Source organism: Clavelina lepadiformis, chromosome 7 (assembly GCF_947623445.1).
Source record: "Clavelina lepadiformis chromosome 7, kaClaLepa1.1, whole genome shotgun sequence".
NCBI lineage: Eukaryota > Metazoa > Chordata > Ascidiacea > Aplousobranchia > Clavelinidae > Clavelina > Clavelina lepadiformis.
In genome coordinates, this window is record NC_135246.1 from 12,922,890 (window position 1) to 12,948,461 (window position 25,572).

At 36.8% G+C, this 25,572-nt stretch overlaps 1 protein-coding gene across 12 annotated transcripts; it reads left to right on the forward strand.

The window, feature by feature from the left end:
• The first annotated feature begins 127 nt into the window (after positions 1-127).
• On the forward strand, positions 128-24,294 carry LOC143466247 (uncharacterized). 12 transcript variants are annotated; one of them, XM_076964890.1, is made up of 29 exons: positions 128-233; positions 1,162-1,248; positions 14,833-14,905; positions 15,218-15,435; positions 15,647-15,740; positions 15,897-15,961; positions 16,084-16,242; positions 16,563-16,737; positions 16,848-16,981; positions 17,255-17,558; positions 17,905-17,998; positions 18,680-18,781; positions 19,213-19,289; positions 19,469-19,579; positions 19,756-19,924; positions 20,051-20,170; positions 20,256-20,367; positions 20,458-20,567; positions 20,661-20,806; positions 20,885-20,993; positions 21,106-21,194; positions 21,281-21,352; positions 21,740-21,938; positions 22,017-22,164; positions 22,283-22,532; positions 22,677-22,784; positions 22,905-22,988; positions 23,073-23,253; positions 23,437-24,294. In XM_076964890.1, exons 1-29 carry the CDS (start codon positions 143-145, stop codon positions 23,578-23,580), a joined length of 3,825 nt encoding a protein of 1,274 aa, XP_076821005.1. In that variant the 5' UTR covers positions 128-142; the 3' UTR covers positions 23,581-24,294. The 12 variants fall into 12 exon arrangements, with proteins under 12 accessions (XP_076821005.1, XP_076821004.1, XP_076821006.1 ...); XM_076964889.1 differs by lacking the exon at positions 21,281-21,352 and adding an exon at positions 21,490-21,570; XM_076964891.1 differs by lacking the exon at positions 21,281-21,352 and adding an exon at positions 21,490-21,570 and having other exon boundaries at positions 16,108-16,242.
• Positions 24,295-25,572: the final 1,278 nt, after the last annotated feature.

Consider the following 25,572-nt stretch of genomic DNA (forward strand, 5'->3'; position numbering starts at 1 on the left):
TTTGTTGGTTAAGACGTGATACCTAGGCCAAGATCTTGTGTCTCGCGGTGGGCGGTGTTTTCTGAAACGCTTTTCTCGCAAACAACAGTCTTTATGAGCCCCGGGCGTAACAAGTTCGATAGGATATAATCAAAATTAGAAGATGAAGGTTTTCTTTTCCTTTATTAAAGATGTTAAAGAAACCAAACTGAGGAAAACAAGGAGTGGAAAAGCCTCCTTTTATGTTCGTCAAGGTGAGTGTAAATTGTGGCGTTTAACTTGCCAAGTAGTAATTGTATTAACACAATGTTTCTAGCGTGTAGAGTTTTAATTTTGAAAATTTTGCTTTTAAATAGAGATTAAGTTATGTATAGAGCATAAAGTTTAAATCACAAACTTTATAGCCGTCTAAAATCAAGCGTGTTTAGATTCTTATTAGCCGATTATTCTTAAATTTATGGTTACGGCAACAAACGTATGACTGGTTATACAGACAAGCAACTTCTTCAACTACTGACTTTTAACACTCGAGGTGATGGTAATGTCGCTACAACCGCTATAGCTTTCGTGTGTTAGGCTGTAGTGCAAAAACCGCACACTGTAGCCTATACGTTGTGCAAGACAAATAAATGTAAGCAAGAATTTACATCTTGAAATCGTTGATGCTTGTTAAAAGACATTAAATAGTTTGTCCAATTTTAAAGGCGCGTTGTAAGTTTGCAAGGTTTGTTGCGTGAGCATGTGTTCAGAAGCAGAGTATGGTGTTGGTCTTTAAGAGGTTTGAAGTTGGTAACACGTGGATCCAAATGCATGATATTTTATCTTTCTCTCACCGTCTTCTTGAGTAAATTTTTCTGAGGTCAAGTATAGCCTATATGATGGAAACGTCATTATATATTGGATTTGAATTATTGTACCGACAAACGATTTAGCCTACGGTGCATCAGTTATTAAAATGCCCTCCTTTATGTGTATATGGTTGCTAGCCTTTAGTTTCTTCATCTAGCCTAGCCTGTAGGTTTGAACTATGAATGATTACTTTTCAGGGAATTTCGAAGAATAAGTTTTATATGCCCAGAGTATAGGTTACTTTTATGATGTGTTATTTAAAAACGTGGAGGTAGTTGTGTGATTGTGACGACGTTTTATTTTCAATTTTACTTGTATTTGGAATGGATTAAGATTTCTTCAGGATGGCGAGTCAAAATCTTCAGTTCCAAACAACGATGATGGAGTTCGGTCCCCAAGGAAAAGATCTCTTTTTTGGAGGTTGGTATTTCCGATAGAAGGTAGCTTACTTGTAAAATTTGAGTTACCTTTGCCAATCTTATACCTTAGTCAAAACTTATAAATAAATAATACAACTTGTTAAGTTCTCGTGTGTTTCATTATTACTTTATGTTATGGTTGTTGGCTAAAACATATTTAAATCCCTTACACAATGGGCTTTGTTAAAGTGAGGGGCAAGCCCACAAACAAGTTGATATTATATGAAATAAAACTACTCACTGAATATCCTGGTAAAATAATTTTGAAAAATAGTTCTTGGTTAGGTTATAAGCAAAAGAAAATCGCAAGATTTGACGTAGATCAAGGTTCATGTGGTGCCATACGTAGTTACAGACAACATTCGTAAATTCATAGATTTAGTACCTACTGTACATCACTTATATATCTGTTACAGCTATATAGATTGCTCTAATTGCCTATTGCTTGTTAGGTGCCTATTGCCTATAGCCCAACCACGGCAACCAGTACGATACCGGTTTGACGGGTAGCCTATGCGGTCCAAAGGATACCGTAACTTCACGGACGCAAATGATTAGGCTACCGGATTTTTTAAAATTAAAACAATCTTAACTTATTCAAGTGCAATGCTTCACATATTTAATTTCTTCACGTGACGCTTAATTGGACATAGGCTAAACTCCTATGACCTACACTTCTGACTTCAGCTGACCGCGGCGCAAGAAAATAACAGCAGCAGCATGTTGTCAAGCAACTTGACTAATGTATGATATAATAAGAGCTTTCATCTACGTCACATCGAAGGCCAAAATCTGAGACTTTTTGCGATTTTGTTTTGCCGATAACTACTTAACTACGAATTAGTTTTCAAAAATGTTTTACCAGACTGTTCAGTTAATAGAGTTCTTTCATATAAGATCAACTTGATTTTGGACTTGCCCCTTACTTTAAGCTTATAAAACATTTCCTTAAAACTTTGTTACAAAACAAAACAGGTGTAGGGCTGTTTGAAGCTACCATAACCGCTAATTCGCAAAATAAATTATTAAATATCGTTCAAGTACTTTCACCCGAGGAGTAAGGGAGTCATTCTCCGGATGTATTTAGCAAGCCTCTTCATAAAACATTTTCCCATTATAGCCTATGCATCATAGGAACAGGCTAAATAGCACACAATAATGACATAATTGCTTACAATGACATCAGCCGTACAATTTGCGTATTTAAATCAAAGTTATTTTCATTCGTAAGTTAAAGATGTGCGTGTTTGAGGGATGTTTAATTGCAACTAAAGTGTAGTGTGTGAGTAAGACGTCACGCAAATGGTGTGGGATTTTCTCCGTCTGCTGTTTCTTAATGTTTTGGATAACAAGTCTTAAGTAGCCTACTCTGCCATATGACAACGTCAAGAATAATAACTGCTGTAGTATTGACTGAAAGTCTGAATAATAAACGTGTTTTCCGTTGTGTTTTCCCATGTAGTGTTCTTTCTATGTATGAGTCGTAACAAATAACACTTTTCTCTTAGGCAGCGTCATTTTTCACGTACACCATCTAAATACGAACGCATAAACAAAATCAAGTCTTGTTTTTTGGAATTTTTGTTTTTTAATGCTGTTATTCAGCGCTTAGTAAGAGTTTCCCTTTTCTTTTAATTGATAAATCAACGATTACGTATAGACGTACAAGACGTGATATGTGAAGTACTTTCAGGAAACTTCCCAAAATAGACAGCGAAAGTAGGTGCGTGATCAAGAATGATATAAGTGTATAGCCTAATTGTTACATACCTCGGCGGTTTGCATTGATATTGTTTGTATGTATGTAAACATTTATACCCATCAAGATTAAGATAACATTTGAAAGAGTTTTTGTCAATATTTTTGTTACCTTAAGAGTGGATGGAATTTGAATGTCCTAAGCCAAATCAAACAGCTATTTTCTTGTCCTTCGATGTATTGTTTACTGTGTTTTTTTGCATCCTTATAAACTGATATTGTGTGGACGTGGCAACATAAACTGACTTATGCGTTGCGGCAAAAAAGGAGTGTATTAGTATTTTGTTGGTATGTAAACTGTGCAACAAGGTGAATCACCGGCATGTAAACAATAAGGGCGTTGTTTGTTCAGCCCCTCACTCGTCATAATCTACCAAAAATGGCAACGGTGACGTACTAATCAGCTATTTTTCATGTGGGCCGTGGGGTTCTGAAGACAACGCGAATAACCTTCCTCGCAAAACAAAGGGCCGGGGGCATCCGGTATTGCGATGAACTTATCGGTCATCTCATCAGCAAACCTTTGACCTGTTTGGTTTCTTTCGTTGTAAATAGTTTAGAGCCTGTGAGGCTATTGGCAATGTTAGTTTCTGCTGCAAGTTGTGCAAAACGTTGTTACATAAACTAAGCATACGAGAGGCTAAACTGTTGTGAGTGTTTCGCGATGTAGGTACTACTGTACTCTTCCTGGAATTCTGACAGTGGGTTTATAACAACCTGAACAACATCAAACCATGCGCTGTGTAAATGTATTTTTAGGACTCTTCATCTGTTACTTTACGCTCTGACCTAAAGTCTTACCTTTTTTGTGAAAATTTACATTCAGCGTTTTTGCGCGTTATTTTGAGTGTTTGATGATGATTCTTAAATAATAATTTTCTGCTGAAAATAGTCGGTAATTATAAAAAAGCTTTTAAGATTAAATTAATGTCGAGAAAGATTAATTGAAATGCTAATGATATTTTTACACGGATTTGACAGTCACCTTTTTTCTATACTTACTTTGATATATGCAACAGATTTTCAGTCAACTTAATATGAAAATCGGCTGTTCTTAAAGGCAATGTAAAAAATTCGTCACCTTGAAGATTTAATTTCCATAATTCCTTTTTTCGTTACAATAATATTATGGTAACACTATAGCATAACGACCATTTGTGACAGAATCAGCTGGATATCCTTATGCATTACACATATTTGGGGTGTCCTGTGTTGGTGAATCTTTTGATTCTTATCCGAACTTATATGTAAATGTCTCTTTTGATTTCGTGTTTGGGGGTTATCATTACCTTTAACCTGCAACATTATTAATATAAGTGAAAATTTTCAGAAACAAGCTTTGTATACGACTTACTAGTCATATTGGCTTTTTTTGCGTCCAAGGCAATGTTTAATATCGTAAATACCTTATACAGTGTAGGCCGCTTGGCTCATATCGCAACAAATGTCACGATTTATTTTATGTAAATAATGTCAAGTATTGAGTTCCCTCACGATCGGAAATTGTTGTTATTAGTTTTCCATATATGTCTAAGAAACCATTTTTTTCGAGTAAAATTTTTTCTCTATACGTTAATGGTAAACCGCGAAACCTTTCATGGTAGGTTAAATGAATAAAACACTATAGGGTTGGCCTGATCTGATCAACAGATCCCTTGTAAATTGAATAAACTAAAAAAACGATGTTTAAGTTTGGCGACTGAGAACCTCATCTCAATACTGTTCATTATTTTGATGAATTTTACTTGACTATCCTCCTAAAAACTAAATATGTTTGGGAATGTTTATTTAATTTGAAAAATGTTCCTGTCTCAAATGCAAACGTGGTATGTCATGCTTACTTGGTTCTCCTAAACTGAGGCCGTTAGTGGGCATAAGCGAGCGGCGATAAGTTTTTTGTGCAGTAAACCGGTTCTTCTCAAACGTTTTCAACTCGTAGGCCTACTTCTACTGACTATTTTTGTTTTGACACCCACTGTAGTGGGTCAACCGAATTATAATTCAGATCACTAAACTTTAATGACAATATCTTTTAATCAGGTAATACAAACGAGTCTAATTAAAACAATCTTTTTCGAAAAGTGCGTGTACAATAGCATCTAGGTTATGAATAGTCCCACTTAACGTAACTTGCTTTTTGAATGCTAGAAACCTTTTGGCATAATTCGCAGAACTAAAGTTGAGAAGCGCGGCACGAAACGATTCACCCTCTAGAGTTCGAAAAAGCTCTGTTTCTACACCCTTAGTCGTCTTGCTGCACTGAATTTCTTTGCTATGGCATACTGTATGTTAAAGGCCACATATTTTAAAATTCAACTCTGTTTTACTATTGAATAAAACTTTTAAGTTAGTCAATATATTCAAACCATGGTGAGTGATAGTTATCTTAATAACGGTCGGAATTACTGGTTTTTCGGTTGTTCGCTGAAATCCTGTTAGCTGTAATATAGTATTATGACTCTTATTAATTTTAATTAATTTGAATTGACGTAAGTATGACAATTATGGATCATTTGTTCCAACTAATGACTTAGCAAAATAATAAACTGCATATCTATAACATGCATTTGACGATCAGGTTCTTCATTCCTCAGTTGTGCAATTGTACAAAGTACAGTATTAGTAAACTTCTTCTTCTTCTAGCATAATGTTATTTAAACAAGAAGTTAAACATCTTTACATCCTTTATAGTTATTTCAACTATAATTTATAATAAACTGTTTAATAAGATTAATACATGGTATGTTTAGTGTGTTATCCAAACTGATGACGAAGCGCAAACAAACTCTGTAAAAATCTGTGAAAAACAAACTTCCTCCGGGTTTAACGTGCTGCTGCTGAGGTTAAGTGATCGATTAGATTTATCTTTGCAATCAAGTTTGAAGTACTGTACAGCACTCAATTAATCGCTTTAAGCGCAGTGTTGTGCAAACAAAAAGTCGCACGTTCCCACCCGGTTTGCTGGGTGTATTACAAGCTCGTTAACACGCTGATACGCAAGCCACTGATAAAACGATTCCAATTATATCTCGTCGCTTTCGTTTGTCAGCAAACGTCATAAATTTACAGTTTGACATGAAAAAAAGAAACAATGTGCAGTAATTGTACCAATGTACTGTTAGCTATAATTTTTATTTTGATACATTTGTTGATCTATCCTGATGCAGCCTACTTGGTAAATGCAAAATCTCATTAATGTGCAATAATGATAATTCTAAACTTAAGTTCTGAAAAGTAGCTTATTTGTCAGCGTACACAGCTACACAGTGTATGCGAAATTTTCGACACTCACGATTCGTATGCTGTGGAAAGTTTTCATATATATATTAAGCAGCTTATCTCCGACATTACTTGCTTAAAAATTTTAGTGGCATTTTTTTGGCTCAATCCTTTAAAGAATTCACCAAACCTTGTTTTTTTGCAATGCTTATTGTGTAAACAACCAGTTTTAATACCACTTGGAGCCAAGGCTGTAAAGAGAATTTTATAAGGGCCAATGCCTCATTGGCTGCTGTTTCCAGTCTCAAGTTTTTCTTATAAATTCATAGCAAACTTTCCTTTCCCTTTTCTTTATAACCAGTACATATTTTTTCGTCAGAAAAAATATATAAAAGAAATATATAATACAGAAATGTAGTATGGTCTTAACACATGATTTTGTGGCAACAAATTATTTTCCGGTAATTCTAAATAATTGTAAGAAGAAATTAGCTTGTTACTGACATTTTTGGGGAAAACTTTTTTCTCGCAGCATGGATTTTATATATGTTCTTAACAGCTTCTGTTTAAAAAAAGCTGTTTCATTTAACCATTGTTATTAATGGTGGCAGATTGATTTTCTAGTAAAAGTTATTTTGCAAGATAATCTCTGCGCTTTTTGCAAAATATTGTGCTCTTAAGTTAATAGCTGCTGTGAGAAAGACGATTATTGTATTATAAGTTATATCTTTTCTGTATGTTGACAATCAGTTATCATTTATCTATTTAAATGGCATGTTACTGATTTTATTATCGTTGATTCATTGCTCAATTGATTGTTTAAGGATTATATAAGAGTGTTGTGAATTATGGTTATGTTTGCATTGCGCACATTAACCCATAGTGGTATTTATCGCAGGCGCTGCGTGAAAACTATAGTAAGAACACGCTTTTGGGGCGGACATTTAACCGGCTTTGACGATATTGCTTTTGTTTTTTTTCTCGCGCCCTGTTTGGTAATTGTTATAGCGATACGATTAATAGCAATCTTGTTTTTAGCTCTTTGCAAGATTAATAGACAAGAATGGAAGGTGTAGACATTTATGCATAGCCGGTCTCCAAAAACAACTTCGTAAAAGCTGACAATATTCAAACTATAATATTCTAAGATTTGTTACAGCTTCTTGGTCTACACTCTACAACAAACAGGGAGTAGTTGTATTTTTGCCACGAATTGGCTTAGAACAAGTTTATTCACGCGCAAGTATAAGGCGTTGTCAAACAAGAAAGCCACAAACTCACACTTAAGTACATTGTGTCGTCAATTTGCCATAAACTTTGTTTTTATCGATACTTCAAGTAAACATTAAGCGAGATAGATCTGATATGTTCTCGCACTGACATTTATAGTTGGTGGCATGGCCACAAGTAAATGCTAAGACTTAAACCCGGAGCGTAGCGCCCGGAGACGTCTCATCAGGTCACCGACTGTCACCAAGTATAACGCATTCTTCCTCGCCCAAAAAACACTTAAAGGCATAATAACACATTCTTCTGCGCAGGACAACTGCAACCATTTCCTGGCAACATCGACACTTTATCGAAAACGTACTGTACCCTTGCTTGCAGCAGTTTTACGCAATTACGTCATGCAATTAGACGTGCATTACGGTACTAGGTATAATGTAACGATTAACTAAATCACGTGCTGTTCATGCAGTTTATTCGAAATGAAACATAAGTTAAACAGACTGGGTGAATGGTGGAATGATTGTACCACTTAACCACCTGTAACTATCTTGTAATGGGTATCAGCACTCCTTACTTTATTGGCGTAATTTATTAAATTAGCAGCAAATAGAGCTAAATGAATTTTAATTGTCCGCTTTAATTGAAACCTTCTTACGGGAGCCTTGACATTCAAGTTGAAACAGGTTTGCGCATTTCAAAGAAGAAGAAAGCTTCTTCTACCTATTTTACAGCCTATATCAAGGAGAAAGATACTTGCATAAGCTGATATTCTTCATTTAGTCACTTCATCTGAAACAGGCGAAGGTTGTAGCGAGGAACACGTCACGATTGACTAATTGATACGTCTCAAATTTATTATATTTTATAAGACATGTTTTCACAAAACTTAAAAATGCTCGAAAGTCCCCATCTTTATATTACGCGGCTGTATTGATTGTGACGTCACAAAAAAAAGGATTCTAGTACCGCGGGCAATGTCGTAATTGGTGGCGACAAGGACGATGGAAGACTAATTTAGAAACGCAAATGCTCTCTTTAAACATACAAGGCCAGATTGAAATTTTCGTCTTCATAGATGTCACTTTTTCAAAAGTTTGGTCCAACTTGGTGGAACTTATCTATTTAGTTCACAATCTAGAACAAGCAGAGTTGAAAATGTGTACTTATAGATTGCCGTCTTAGCTGGAAGTTGCAGGATGCTCGTTTGCTTTATGTTTTACTTGTAAGAATTGAGATAATTAGCAAGAGCATATATTTCGATGCAGTGTAAACAGTCGCGTAGAGGAACAGGGTAAATGTGCAAATCATTTTTGAGGGAAACTGTTGCATATTGTTACACCACTTTTCCACTTGCTTGAAAACTTTTTTATGACGTGGCACGAGGTCGATTGAAGTCAGCAGTTTACCTTTTCCTGTTAAAGTCCCAAACGGAAACAATTGAGTTTTATTGCCTCGGTCACCAGATCTGCGCAAGAAGAGAAACGTTTTTATTAATCAGTTTGCTGGAAGAAACTACATCCGTTCTGTTTTGAGTAATAAGTGTCAAGAAGATCCCAAAGGACTGGAAAGATTACAGTCAGCTTGCAAATCATCTTGCTAGGTTATACAAACAGCTTGTATAGTGTAGGTTTTAGGTTATGAAAACAGCGAATGTCCGGTATTGCCTTGAATACTTATAACTTTGGACGGTACAAGTTATTTAAAGTAGCTGAACCATTGTTTAGTACCAAGATAAATGTCGTGAATTAGTTCTTATAGATATCCCTTGCGCAAGCAAATGAAACTCGATATCTAGCTACGATTACCTTCCCAAATTACAGAGCCAAAAGTAGACGGTGCCAGGCGATAGTTATTAAATGTGGAATGATAGATCCATTGTGTCAATGGGTTGTCAATATTTTGTCGTTAATAATAGTTTAAAAGCGGAAGCATTTCGTTAAGAATATGGCGTAGCCCAACAATTTATATTTAACAAGCATCAATTCCGAGTAACCTTTGTCGTGAAATGTAATTTTTCAAAATGACTGTCGATAACTTACGTGCTTCCTGGTATTATGAAACAGCCTTGTAACGGTAAACCTTTGAATGTAACGAACGGCGGGATAGCGCAGACAGCGTGCAAGGATGATGTACTAAATTAAACACAGAAAAATATTTTTAGGTTCTGCCTTATTACGGATTTCTTGTTTGTGGTGATTTATGATACTGGCTATACGCGAAGTTATAGTAGTTGCAAATAATTTTTTTCGATCTTTCAGATGTACATCATCGACATCGTTGGTTAAAACACTTTTTTTGACTTTTCATGTATAAATTTATTGTCACAAACTGGCTTTGCGTGCCCGGCCTAACTGTTAATGTATTGCCGTGATCTTACGCTCCTCATGAGATATTATTGCGGTTATGCGCTCTTCATGTCGATCAAATAATGCGCATCAGAAAAGCGTTTGGTGTCAAGTATGCAAAATATTGCTTTAAAATATGTGTTAAATTTACATTAAAAATTTTGTGGTTGTTAACGATTTGGAGTAAAGTGTTTGTAGCGGTTGTTTTTAATATTTCTTTTATTTCTCTGATAAATACGCGAAAATGAAATATTGAGAGTTCTTCAATGAAAGTACTGTTCTTTTAGTTACTTTTTTGCAATCTTCGAATATATTTCATGAATCATATTTAAACACTAGACTGCGGAAGCCGTTTATTTTAGTAAAATGACATCATGTTTGTGCGATTACGTGTTGATGGTGTACAAGTTAAAAAATAACGCAAACAAAGCTCAATACTCTTTTTGTTTTGATCGGATTATTAAGATAGCTTTTACTCTAGCTTAACAATTTAATTCGAAGCTAACAATCTCGGAATTGTCATTACTTTAAGTTGATCTTTCAGAAACTTTCATGAGCGATACAATTAGCAAAAACAAACCAACCGTGCTGGAAGATTTTAGCGACTATGTGCCTGGCACAAGCTGTTTGCATGATTAGAAGAGTCTTGAGCGCTTGATATTGTCCAAGCTTTTTCTTTTCAGTAAGAAGGGAAGCATCAGGATGTCTTTATGGAGTTGGATTTATGTAGATGCAGTGTCTTCTGCAAACTTTGTAAAAAAAGTCCAAGGCATAAACCTGAAGCCTAAAGGCAGATCACCCTTGAGTCACAGAGTCAGTTGGTGCTGGAAAACGATCTTGTTACTCATACGATTTGACATTTCGGTGCGATTGAAGGCCATCCTTTAATGTTTCTTTTAAACTCTGTATAGGGTGTGTTTAAGTGAAAAATAATAGAGTTTTGTAAAATTACGTGAAAGAGTCCCTGCTTGCGGTTTTAAGGCTTTATCAGGATGACGGGTATTGTGCGTCGATCTGATATGTTTGGCTCGCTACACGCAGACGCCGAAGCATCAACCTTTATAAAGGAAGAACCACTTTTTGGTGCAGGTAAGGTTTGCGATCAAATGTATGGGGCATTCGGGAGATCCCATTGTTATGTAACAATGAGTGCAGAATATCTTTAAATAACTTGTTTGTGTGATAGTGATAGTTTGTGTGATAAGTATTAGCGACGCTTTTTTATGTTTTTTCATAGTTTTTGTAATCAGCTAAGCCTTGCAATGTTTTCAAAAATGTAGCGTCCTCGTTTTGTTTGCTTGAAAGCAATAAAACGAATTTATTTATGAAGGGTTTAGTTTTGTGATTTGAAGGTTATGGCAATGTTTACGTTTTTTTAAGTGCTGAGGCGGTTGTTTACGGCAAAAGACGTAGCCAGTTTCTACTTACATAAAGTCCAAATAGGTTTGAGAGTTATTTTAAAAATAGAAAATCCCAGAGCAATTAAAAGTTGACGTTGGCTTTACTTGCGTGGAAACTTCGAACGTCAGATGCAAAACTTAGATTATACCTCGAAGCCCATTTGCGTTGACTCGTGTGTAAACTATGTATAGTACAACAAAGTGCAAAGCCTGTTATTTATTAAGTTATATATTCGCCTTTTTTTCTGTTTCAAGTGTGTATTATGTGTGAGCTGAAATTCAATCACATATAATCCACCATAACTGATCAAGAAAATAGGTCTTTTTAAATTATAAATTTAGTTAAAGAAATTTACTTTGAATTACAGTTAAATTTTAGTTACATAACACAAAATTACTTTTCACTGTTTTTCACGACTTTGATGTAACTTTAATGTCAAAAAGAAGAGATGTTTGGTTTATTGGTTATGCTTGCAGCGGTCGTTAGCCGGGAGAACGACTTACGTAAGCCCCATTATTACTCCTGTACTTTTAGTAAACTGATGATATTTCAAGGCCAGTTTGTTAAATGAATAGTTTTTGTATTCCATGGAAAACATACATTGTCACATTAGTCAGCTGTATACCATTGGGATTTATAAAACCAGTTTTTACTTTTTCGTCGAATGCATATTGAGCACTTGGTGGATTGTAAATATTTAATTTATGGTTCTCCTGCATTTCCGTTACGCACTTGTTTTCGTACTAAATGTTCCAATGACGTCATATTGCGTTAAACGACTTCAGGACCTCGGGCAAGATTTGGTCAGATTAGAACGCGTTAAAAGTAAACGCGAGAGATGAAAGTTTCCAGAAACGAGATTGAGATTTTGTAAGCAGAAGCTAATACTGGTTGATGAGGTAAGCCTAGAGATGGAAGTGAGCAAGAGAGAAGTGCCAAGAAACCTGGGCCACAGCATATATCCGGGTGAGTCAATGTTTTTTTCTGGTTCATAATCTGCAGGAGACAACTTTTTTCGAATCACAAATTCCTTAGTAATCAACATTTACCCACAATGACAAACAAGGTTTTGAAAAAATGTAGGATTAACGGAGGTCAATGGACTGACTTAAGTTGAAATATTGAAGAAGATAGCATTTCTGCGGATGTACCCCTCTATAATTTAGCAGCATAAACATTCTAGCAAGGTAAAATATCAAGCGAATTACTCAGAATCGCATTACAGGTGTATGTAAGCTTAGTTATAGAACATCGAGCAATTTGAACTCAAGCTGTTACGGCAGCATCCGCATTGGCGCTTGGATGTTTGCAATAATAGACTTAACGAGAGAATAAGTGACTGAATAAAAATAAGCTTAATAAAAATAAAAATTCTTTTGAAAAGAAAACTCTTTTAACTTAGCCGGAGAATTAAAATTCTTTACCCGTAAACGGTGCATTTTTATTACGGCGCATGCAGATAAAAGCTTTCACCGTTCAATCGATGCAGCAAAGCAATTAAAAAACTAGACAGAGCAGGTCTATACCATAAATATTACAGAAAGAATTCAGAGCCAAAGCTTATTAAACCACACGTAATGTGCCCACGCAATACGTGCAATAGTATATAGGAACGTAATTTATTGCTTGACAAATTCGTAAAAATTTTCCAAATGCACAGCAAGCGCCGTAAAATTCGCTCATTACGATCCCCCCAAACCGTAGTCCAGGCAGAAGAAGAAAGTGCAGCGCGCTCGTAAAATACCTCGTGATTATTTCGATATTGTTCTGTTGACTCTCTTAAAAGTCCGATTGTCAAGAATGTTCTTTCGCGTAATTTCTGAAACTTGCGTAATATTGTTAAACAATGATTTATGAAAATGAAAACCCATGTTGGCCTGCATTGTCGTCCTTTGACTTGAGTACTTAAGAAAAAGGTGCTTATGTAAGTGTTAATGGCAAACAGAGTTATCAGGTCAGATTACTTTTTAATCGGTTCTCATTGGTAACACTGACCTTTGCGCCTTCGTCTATACCGTATATGCGACACGTGGCGATGCGACATAAAGACGTCAAATTGCATGTTTTTTTACGCTTGTTAACAATTTGTATATGCAACGGGATTTGTCAGGGCTTGCCCCTTGCTTGTGCCTGCTTACTAAGTTTACAACTTGCATAGTTAATTCGCCTGGTCAATAAATTACAGCTCATAAAGATCAAATGCCAATAAAAAGCGACATAAAGCACCTGATAAGTCAATAGACTTCTGTCTTGCATGTGCTTAAACCAATAAACCGCATTGTGTCGCTCTATCTATATAAATGTTTTCAACAGTTGCTATAGAGAAAATGCATAGCTTTCATGAGAAAAAATAGTTTTAATGGTAGGTAATTTGCGAGTTATTTTTCTACACCAAACTAACTAAAATGTCGGATTTGCTCGTGTTATCGGTTGTTACTTCAGCCGTGTTTTTACGACCCGGGAGCGGTTTTCGGTGCTTGCTTAAACTGATAAGCGTTCATGCAAATGTTTGCTTAAAGTGCTTTAAATTTTAAACGCAGGCAAGTATGGGCTTGTTGCTGAGCATCAAGAACAAACTTTTGAGGCATGCAGCGGTTGCATTTTGGCGGACTTTGCAACGCCCATGAAAAAATAGTATTTCAAACTTGCTCCATACGTGAGGGATAAGACAAGAGCCTTGTCATCAAGATAAACGCTCGCTGAAAAACAAGGATAGATTTTCTTCCATTCTGACTGCTAAGGTGTTTTGTTGAAAATTTTTATCCGTTAGCAGAAAAGATTTAGAATTTAATAATTTAGTTGTGAGTAGTTAAGGCTTATGGATGATATTGACCATTCAAAAGATTTAGAATCAATTTCTCCGACTGTGCGAAAGTTTTTCGAAGATGGTGAGTTACTGTGAGATTTTGAAGAACTAAACCATCAAATTAATTTTTCAAAATTTTCGTAACTCATATATAGAATAAGTAATTATCAAGCTTTCCGGAATTGTTATATTCGCTTTTTTCTGCACCATTTTTTAATTAAACCATTGCAACGCTTGATCTTAAAATTAGATACAATGTAGCTTTGTTCAGCCAGCTTGCATTTTTAATAGGTACGTGCAATGTTTAGTAGTCAGGCAGTGACAAGTCGGGGATTTCACACTTAAGCTTGCACATATACCGTCAGCATAACCTGACTGAGGTTGATTGACATCTCACTCAGTGCTTGTTTAGATTGTGTCAATCAAAGGTTAATCACTAGAAATGTGTGTACTTTGGTCACACGAAATCAAACACCCTTATCTTAGAAAATGAGCTCCCGAACAATATTATGCGCGTATTTCACCGATAAGAAACGACAGGAGGACAGAAATATGTCGTAAACAAAATCAGCACTTTGAACTATGTAATTCAAGTGACGTCATTATTGCCAATTATTTGATGAATTTTCTCGCTTTGAGGATAAAGGCGGAATAATCAGGTGTCTATGATGACTTGAAGGTTAATGAAACAAATTCTTGCTCTGCTGCGCCCCGTAGCGGCAAATCAAGGAAGTTTTTGTAACTCGTTTTTAGATTCCACAAATTTACCGGGGTGTGTTTTTTGGAAAATAAGAACTCGCTTATTTCTTATCTTTTGATCTTTTAGATGGAGAGAATCTTCAGTTTGATACAGAAATAGCTGATCTAGCTGATTTCATTTCAAAAGCTGATCCAGATTTGTAAGTAACATTTTCTTTTATTGAAATTAATAAGTGTTATGTAATTATAACGTGAAATGGTTGTTTATCCATGCATGGCGCAATAAACAGTTAAATTCCTGGCATTGCCTAAACCAATATTTGTAACGTAATTTTTTACATTTGGGTGCATTTTTGCGTGATATCTTTCCGAATAATTTCAAAAGCATTATCACTGTAAAGTAAGATTATGTAAAAATCGCTGTTTGCAGATTTTACATTAATATGAATGCTGCAGCCACAGGAAATGCAAAAAAATTGTGAAATTGTGAAATTGTGAAATTGTATTTGAAGGCCCCTTGATATTCCTGCCCAACTTACTGCATCCCTTGAATCAACGTCACAACAAAATCTTTGTGACGTCATACACCAATTACACGGAGACCAACAAAAAGAACAACAGGCCCAGAAACCCACAAACAGCAACAACAACAACAGACATAACCATATATCTCCAAGAATACACAACGATTCGAGCAATCTGCAATTTTCGAGACAAAATTCTACAGCCGGTATTGAAAAAATATTATTGCATGGTGTTTGTAACTTGGTAATTTTCCTGAAAAGAAAATACCCGGTCTGTGTTTTTTGAATTTTAACTCATGCCAATTACTCGCGGTAATTCAATCTTTTCCTAATCTAAACAAAACTAATCACTGACCAAAATTGCATGCCTAAAAGTGCTGGGTTAATTAAACAAAGTGTATTGTTGTGGAACAACAGGATACCAGCAGAGCGGTGACTTCAGGAGATACTCTCAAATATACGACCGAAAGTGTCCCCCTGGGTTGTCCAATCAAGATCAATTTAATCCCAAGTAAATTTCTGTTGTCAATAACTGTGTCGACAGCCTTCATGTTACTGTACAAAACACCTCCACTAAAACAACAGTAATATTTCCTACTACTCAGGAAATAACTAATTCTTCGAACTAGGTCGTTCTAGTTGCTTCAAATTGTAAATGTTTTTCTAGTTGTTTACCGGAATCACCGCCAGATTCAAGCTCCGAGCCATACTCGCCACCACAAGACGCTCAAAGTGAGTTATTTTGTCTCACGTCTGTAACCATTATGTAATCAGCACGTGGCGTCATCGTGTGACTGCACACGCGCATATGATGCAATGCAAATTATGCATTTTGTGACATTTGCCTTATTTAGCTCGATTCAATCATCCGGTTGCAGGAGTCCTTCAAGCTCAACTGCAGAAGGAGTACAATAGTTCTCCTTCTTACGAGAGGTCTCCTCCTCATCAGTTTGATAACAGGATCAGCATGGATGGTAGAATGAGAAATTCGAACGTGTCCGACTACGGCATAGGTAAAAATATTTTTTATTGCGTAAACAATTTACGATGCACTCAATTTTACGGTAGCAAGTTTTCCTGTTTAATCGTATGGAAATTCCCAAGGAATATCTTTAAGCACGTTTTTTTTGTGATTGTTGTTTCAGAATTGAGCAATATAAACAGATCACTTTATCTGTCGGATTACATTAAATCATTTATCACGCCTGAATTATTGTGCTTAGACAGCCTTTAAGTTAAACAATTTGACGACGGTGTCTGCGTCCCATCACATCGCTTCTAAAGCTCTGTCAAGGTTTAGAGCAACAATGTATAAATCTAATTACTTTTTCAGTTGCAGGTGAGCCCCAGTATAATCACGTCAACCGTGCACAGATGGGCGCCTACGGTGACATAGATAGCCATTATGCTGGCGTTGAAAGTGGCATGAAAACGGCCAGCAGCCTTAGCCCAGGTTCTAACAGTTCCGATGGGTCAGTCCACAGTGGCCAAGGCATGAGCTACATGGGGTAAGAGATACATTTGAATTCTTGAAAACATCCGGTATATGTTCGCTAATGAGTACGTTGCCCTTTGTTTTCTTTTGTCTCTTTCATTATAAACTTTTTACCTGTTGCAGAATACCCGCCAGTAAAAAGCGAAAACATTCCGATTCTCCCAACAGTGCAATCCCCGAGCAACTCAATGCGGCGATGCTCAACCAGCAATATCGTCACATGATACAGCAGCCTATCAAACAGGAACTTGGTGAAGGTTCATAATTGCTGAATTTCAGCTCTTAAACGTTCTGTTTAATGACAAGTGTTGCTGGTTTTGTTAGCTTTTAAATTGCTAACTACGCACATCCGATCTCATGTTTGAACATAATTAACCTTAAGGTGGGTGGAAATAGCCACAATTGCTTTTTGGCGTAGCCAGGCACGAATTTAACCATAATGCCGCCAAACGTGATCTTTTCTAAATGAAAGTAATTTACCTCAAGTGCGTATTCAAGTAAACTTACACACATCTGTCCGGTATGCTTAGGATTGCTGACGTCTCCCAACGCTAATGATAGACGAGCGGTGGCATACCTCAACGAAGCCTACGAAATAAACGAAGGCAACAATTCACTACGAATGCCGGTACAGGGTCATCCACTGACCGTTAGCGGGTCTACCCGTCTTGTCGACTCCAGGCAGGAGTTAAATACTGATCGCCACCATTCCCTAACTAGCAATATTTCACCTAATCACTACTCAGACAACAACGGTGCTTACCAAGTGATAAAGTGGTCACCCTTCATACGAGAAAACTGGACACCCTTGTATGACCAAACTGGAAAAGAAGTGTAAGTTTCATCGCAAATTAATATGAAAAATAAGTTATTTTCATTTATATTACCGACTTTTTTTTATTAGCCTAACCAGTTGGAGAGAATTCAATAAATCGGATATTTATAGAAACGCTGGGTAGTTTTTTAGTACCAGGATATACCACTTAAAGCTGGTTGTTTCCATTAACCTTTAGTTCGATTTAAAATTACACTTTAATAAGTAATATCAGGCCTGTTAAAAAATTTGTGGCAAGCCTTGAAAACAAGTTTAAAACAGCGTTATCTCGATCACGAACCAAAACTTCCCAGAAAAATGTCCATGACTTAGTTTGTTATTTTTATGGGTTAAATTATTTTGCAGACAACCCATATCTTATCGCGTCGATGCCGATAAAGGCTTCAATTTTGCCGTTGCTGACGACACCTTTGTCTGTCAGAAGAAAAATCATTTTCAGGTAAAACAAACAAGAAAATAGCCGAATTCTTGAAAACATATTACTTTGGGCTATTTGTAGCTTTTACTTGGAACACTTTGATTAATTCCCCACCATACGAAAATATTGTTTATGTAGACGCCTTCTTGTTCAATTGGATACTCCCGTGATTAAAAACTAGTTTTACCAGAATTAGTCCTCGTTAAAATCTTGTTTTTAGTGTTCTTGGTGTTGTTGATTTTGCCAGATATGCAGTAACTATTTTTGCATGGTACTGCAGTCGGACTAAATAATCCTCTTATGGTACCGGTACCGTGCGTCTTAATTTGATCTTTCCTGTAAACCGGTGATTAAAGATTTTTCAATGACAAACCGGATCAAATTTTTGTCAACAAAAAATGTTTTTATCTCAAGATCCAAAGTGCATCGGAGTGAAACTTACATAAAAGCGGATAGGTTGCAAGTTTATTGTAAACGTATAAAGCCAGTTACATTTTGTTTGTTCTTAGCAAATTTACGTTAATTCAAAGTTGCAGTATACGATATTGGTCCCGTTCATGAAACAGCGTACTGCGTGCTTTCTTCCAAAACTTGCAGAAACGTCTCCCATAGCACTGAAGTTTGCTGCTTGTGAGAAACAAGGCTGTTTTCGTAATTACATGCAATCGACACAAAATCAACCGTAATTGTTGATTTGTTCAGGTGACGGTCCACATCGGCGTCGTCGGGCATCCATATTACGTCAAGACAGAGGAAGGCCTGAAACCACTCGATGCTTTTTACATTAATTTGTACGGAGTCAAGGTATGACGGCTTAAGCTATCGGTCTTGTTTTTGCGTTAATGAAAATATCACATGCTTGGCTTTAGAGCGAACCTGTTGACCCATGTCCCAATTTTATTCACCAAACACTTGATAAGCTGTTTTTGAGAGCATCGTAAACCGTATAAAGTTCTAGTAACTGCAGTCATGGTAAATAAAATCTGATGCAAGGCAAACAGTAACTCTTGATTTACTGCAAGCGCTTTTATTGAAGGCCAATTTTACTACACCAATTGCCAACCCATTATACGAATGAGTCATAAATTAACTATTAAAATAAACACTTTTATCACTCCTGTACCTTTACTTCTTTATACTCTGGCATGTGCATACAGCTTGCAAGTATTAAATACTTCGTGGGAGACCGACGTTTGGACAAACAGCTGTTAAGTTTGAAATGTTTTGTTTTTCAGCACGAGAGCCAAAACCAAACCATAGCTATTGAACAATCGCAATCGGACAGAAGCAAAAAAGCCTTTCATCCTGTAAAGTACGCTGCGTTTAGCTTATATGTTGCTATATAACCAAATAGAGAAGAGGGCAGCAATAATAGTAATACTATATGCAATAAAACCCGGTACTTGGTACCGGCTAATACCAAGACTTCTACATTATATGCTATGAAATATATTAAACCGCATCATAAAGCACATTCTATATTTGTAACAGGGTTGATCTGCCAGGCGACCAGGTAACCAAGGTAACGATAGGTCGGTTGCATTTCAGTGAAACCACCACTAACAATATGCGAAAGAAGGGCAGGCCCAACCCCGATCAAAGGTGAAATATTTGGCAAACATCATACACTCACATGTTCGCCAAAAGCACAAGACTTTTACACTAACGTGATACAGTAAATAATTTTGGTGTTTAAATTGGACTTAACCGGAACACAATACAGTGCATTTATTTTGTCAATGCTGATTGATGCGAACATTTTTATGTTGATGTTTCAGATATTTCCTTTGCGTTGTCGCTTTGCACGCCCAGGCTGGTGGCAAGAGTTTTACAGTCTCGGCATCAGCTACGGAGAAGATTATCGTCCGAGCTTCAAATCCTGGACAGTTTGATCAAGATGACATTCAATGGCAAAGAGCTCAAGTCCCAGACGCCATATACCATCATGTGAGTAGAGAATAAGCAGAACTATAAAAAACACCAAACTTCGTTAACCTCTTCTGCCAAAATAGTTAATATTTTTCGATAACGTTGGTCCTAAATCTTCAAATCTGACGGTATTTTTACTCACAGGGTCGTGTTGGCATCAATTATGATCATCCTGATGAGGCGCTGGTCGTCCATGGCAACATCAAGCTTACTGGACATCTGATGCAGCCATCTGATCGCAGAGCAAAGGAAGAAATTCAAGAGGTAAATCTTTGTTCCTTGAAGCAAAAATGATTCCTTGTGGACTATGAGACAACGTGTAACAAATTTGTGTGTTTATTAATTACAGGTTGATACCAGCGCGCAACTGCGAAACGTTTCAAACATAAGGATATGTCGTTACAACTATTCTTCGGAATACGCGAAATACGCTGGCATCGACTCAAATCGAATGGAGACGGGTATGCGACTTTCCGTTACAATTCACAATCATTTGAAGTATTCTTGCTTGTAGTGTAGTAATTCCTCAACGTTTGATCTGTCTTTTTAAGGTGTAATTGCACAAGAATTTGCTGAAATTATGCCCGAAGCGGTCAAAGAGACCGGAGACGTTAAGCTGCCGAATGGAGAAACGATACCAAGCTTTTTAGTTGTCGACAAGGTTTGTGGGATCAGTGGTTAGCACTGCCACGTCAGTTGCGCCTATGCATAATGTTTCGTGTCAAAAAATGCCAAATCATCTTCCTGCTGACAGGATCGTCTTTATATGGAAAATGTCGGCGCCGTGAAAGAACTATGCAAATTAACGGGAAATTTTGAAGAAAGAATAGATGAATTGGAAAGGTGGAACAAGAAACTGAGCAAACTTCGTAAATATGACAGTTTTCGGTCAAACGTGAGGTGAGTTAAAACTTTGATCGCCATTTTACTTTTGTTTACGGTCGTATAGTTCTTGTTAAATTTTTTTTTATTTTACAGTGGCTTTACCAGTGCAAGTGCAACACCTAGCGTCAGTCGTCAAGGCAGCACCCGGACTCCTGCCAACAAGTCAAGATCTCCAAATAACAGGAATCACAGAGGACGCAAGGTAGTAGTTTTCCAAATATTGTTGTGAACAGGCTAAAACATTTACGATTGACATCCAGGGATTTTTCAATGAGCACGTTTGACTTTGGATTAACATCCTGTCATTGTTTTAGCTAAACTCTCCCGCTGAAACACCAGGTTGCATGAGCAACAGATTTGTTCAAATCATGGTCATTGCGCTTGTAGTTATTATGGCTTTTAGGTGAGTGCCTATATAGAAGTACATGTTTTAAATCTTGGACGTAGTTTACCTTTGGAATGTTTACGAATGGTTTGACTTATGTTTAGTGTTGTAACGATGTCCACTCTGTACATTGTATCCATGTCCCATAAGGGGGGAAACGGATCACCAAATAGCGGGTAAATTTTAAAGCATGGGTGCAAAGCTAATGTAGTTGCATGTTTTTTGCACGTTTTGGTGTCCTCGCTTGCTTCTTTGCACAACTCATCTGCTTCGATTGACTACACTTGCACTTGGCCGCACTTTACGACATCAGCGTTATTTCCATGGCAACGCTTTATATTCTTGAACTTAAGTCGCATCCAACAGAGACTGATGAGCCGCTTCCAACACCCAAGTAATGGATAATTAACACAGCTCTACAAACAGAACATAATTTGAAATAATAAGCAGCTTTAGTTTGTTGCATTATTTGCATGCATGGTGCATGTTGAGTAGGACCTGGTGTTTGTGGTGTACAGACTACTGCTGTAGTTTGCTAACATGCTATTCATTTATCTTTGTAGCGAGGTAGATGGAGTAGCTGGAAACTCCCCTAATACGTCATCAAAGCCTGGACAGACGTCACCATTTGCTTCGACGTTGTCGAGTACAACAAAATCAACAACTTCTTCAGTACCATCCACATCCCCGCCTGATTACGTTTCTCCTCACATCGCTGATCCCATCCTGTACTGTCCCGAGCAAAATCAGGAGTGTGACTATGTGAGTAAAATTGATTGCGCAGTGACGTCCTATTATTTATAAACATTTTTTAAATAATTGCGCACGTTTTAATTACAGGAATATTGCTGCACCACCGAGGAAGCTGGCTCACCAGTTATAGTCGAATTTTGCCCACATGATGAAAAAGTATCGAAATCGTTTTATACTAACCTTGTCCACGAACAAACGGTTTCGCCCCATGTAACCGCCCAGTTTGAGAAAGGAGGTAAATATATAAACGTTTAAGATATTTGTCAAACATTATCCTAAACTGTATGTAATCGAACGTACACCTTTCATGCAGTTTTATATACCGCTTTCTAAAACGTTTTCAATCTTTCAAGTAATCACGACTCAGCACCCAAGTAAGAAGAAGCTCATCTTTGATAACCATCACAAAAAACTACCTGGAGCATTCGACCGCAATGACGTAAACGGTGATATCCTTAACCCTCGACTGGTGAGACCCACAAAGACAAACAATGGTGCAGGCACAGAGATTGAGAAACATGCTCATTATCCCACTGACGGAGACTTGGATGATGATATTGACATGAATCCTGGATCATTAAAAGACAAACACAGCGTTAAGAAGTGAGTTTTGTGGTTTAATTGTTGCTCTTGCAAGCCCCATTGTTGCTTTTGTTCGCAAGGTCATTTATTCTTTACAGATCTGAACTCATTTGGCTCCACAGAGAATGGTTTTTTATTTCATCAACTTCTTACTTGTTTTTGTAGACGTTCATTGCAAGATGGCAAGGCTATTGCTACCATGTCCTTCATTCAATTGGTTGAACCAAACGTTACCTTATATCGCAACGACGAAGATACTTTGTATTTGGAATGGTAAGATTTATGCTTCCCGCTTCCTTTATTTCTTAACACGTATCACCGCGAAACTTAGTGCGTGAAATGATTAACTCAAAAACAATAGTTTGTAACTTCTTCTTCTTGTGGTTGTTTCAGTGGTATCCGGGAGAAGAACTATACTTTCAATGCTCCGGTGTCAAGCTTCACTGAAACCAATAACGCTGTTAACATCCAGATCAGGTATAGCTGACAATGAAGGAAATTAATGTATGAAACAGCTTTATAATGTTACTAAATTATGCTAAAAAAATCCTGTTTATTTAGTCTGGAGGAAGAGGCACTTGTCGTTTTGTGCGGAAAGTCGGAAGATCCTCCATGCGCAGGCGCAAAGCCCACAGTTGACGGAAGTGCAAAGCTATCTCATGTCATAGGACCAGCTGCCAGCTTCCCAGTCTACTTCAGCAACTTTATCTCCGCAAACTACAAGTTTAGATTCACAGCAGATGTAAGAAACCTTTGCTTTCACTAGTATGAAAAACCTTAATCGTGAAAGATGTTTGACACAGTTGTACTTGTTAGGTGTCGAAGCATTCTGTCGTTGTGAATACACGACATAACTTAAAAATGTTATAAAATATTTCTTAACTTTGTTGCTATATGTTAATTCTAATAATTATTTCTGTTATAGACTTCTGTTAATCCCACGGACGTCTGCGAAGCACCGATCGACAAAGCAGGGTTTCTGTACACCGAAATTTTTATCCACTTTTACAGAAGTTGCACGCACAAGGATAACCCGGTTATGTACGCTTCCGACGACTCGGCTGAATAAAAACAGCGCTGTATCGTTGCAAAGAAAAGGTAACGCAAGTTATTCGATTTGGCTCAGCTCTCCAAATCAGGATCATCGTCAACATCTTTCCTTCCGACATACGAAGAAAACTAAAATCGCCGACTGCCAGTTATATTTTGCACCCTGCAGCTTTTGTATGACGCCGGCTATAACGTAAAAAGTACTTGATAGATAATGCAGATAATGCATGATGCATTTCTTTCATTTTTTATACATGAAAGAAAATGGTCTTTGTTGCGGTTCTTGTGGGATAGCTTGTTTTGCTGAAACCCAATTTTCAAACTTGCCAAGCGCAGTATATAAGCCATACATGCCAAAAAGAGCCATCATGTACCGTACTCTATCTTAGCGTGCAATACAGAAACAGCAGCCATTTAGTCCGTTTTAGCTGTGTTATCATCACCTGATTTTTTGTATGTTTTTAAGTGTGCTTGTGTGTACTCGTATTTTTAACTTATTTTGTATGCCCTTTTGCTAATTTTTGCTGAATTTTGTGCATTGATCAAACCTCGTAAAATCCGCCTACGTATGTATAACCTTTTCTGACAATGAAATTGCTCGTAACATCATCATGACTAATCAAAAAGTTCCGACTGGTTGTAAGTAAATGTTCTTCTTTTTACACATTTTTCTTTTCTCTGTATCTTTAATGTTCCCAAGTTATATTGGTTGAATAAAATGCATGTACAGAAATGGCAAGCTTGTGTTTTCTAACATACAACTAGTTGTCCCCCAAATTAACGGTTTTTGCTATCTTCATGGGAATGATTGTCTTTGACTTTTCTCCTGCGGTGCTACTTGCTGATTTGGTCGAGTTTGTACGAGTAAGGTCGAACGGGTATGAGAAGGTTTGATGAGTAATCGAAGTAACAGCTATATTAGTATAGTCGTTTATGTTAGTCACACACATACTTCAGAGCAATTAATTTGTAAGCTATTTATGAGAGTTATTAGGTTACTTCAATGTTACCATGAATATTTCTTGATTTAAGTGTTTCCTGTTGATAAGATTTACTGAAACCAGACAATGTACAATAACAGATTCATGTGTTGGATGACATGAATATAGTTGTCGTTAAACTTGTGTAAAAGGCAAAAGTTACATTTCGTGCTATCGCTAAGGTCTGGGTAAACAAAATCTGAATATCTGTGCATTGGTGGATTGTAGATAAATGGATGTTTTTTTTTCTATAGCAAGATCTTGTTGCACATAATTACAGATTAAACCAAACAAATCTTGCAGACACGACAGTAATTTTAGTAGACTTACTTTTGATAGCCAGAAAAATTGGCCTGATATGAATTTTATTGGAGAAGATATAACATGTCCCAAGGCCTCCAATCGATCAAAGAAACATTACCGTTTCGACAAAAATACCTACTTGTGCCAAGAAGGGATAAGCACAATGACGAAGCAATATGTATCTAGCACACAGAGTTGACATTTTACCCTATAAATTTATCATCAAATATAAAGACCAACTGTTGGAAGAGCTAATTGTAAAAAATGTTTGGGACCTTTTTTAAGAGATAAAAGACACAGAATTCCTTAAACTTCCTTAATTTCTAGTTTGATGTTTCCCATCGCGTACATCTTTTAAAGGGGAATTTGTTAGGACTGCCGATAAATTTGATTTTCTTAAAATGCATCACTGTTTATAACCAGTGGTGTATTTACGATGGCATTGAGGGGGTGGCCAAAAATTTTTAATGCTAGATTTAATACTCTCGTGTATGTCCTTTCCGCCAATATGCTTAAAGGACGAAAATTTTGATTTTTTTTTTAGTCTAAAAAAACGCTTATAAACGCATGGACATGAAGTGTCTTTATTACCCCCGCAATATGTTGTTCCTACTAAAGCCAAGATCACTTCAAAATATGCACGATGTAATTTCATAAAAAGCAGCTATCACAAGACGCTTTCAGTCATCTAACGCAGGAGTGTCAATAGCATGTTCAATATCAAATGG

Excerpts from the sequence above, each read along its gene's own strand:
- LOC143466247 (XM_076964889.1), top strand. The coding sequence starts at position 143 with ATGAAGGTTTTCTTTTCCTTTATTAAAGATGTTAAAGAAACCAAACTG. Across the intron at positions 15,436-15,646 it reads GAGACAAAATTCTACAGCCG|GATACCAGCAGAGCGGTGAC; the intron begins GTATTGAAAAAA and ends GTGGAACAACAG. Across the intron at positions 18,782-19,212 it reads TTAATTTGTACGGAGTCAAG|CACGAGAGCCAAAACCAAAC; the intron begins GTATGACGGCTT and ends TTTGTTTTTCAG.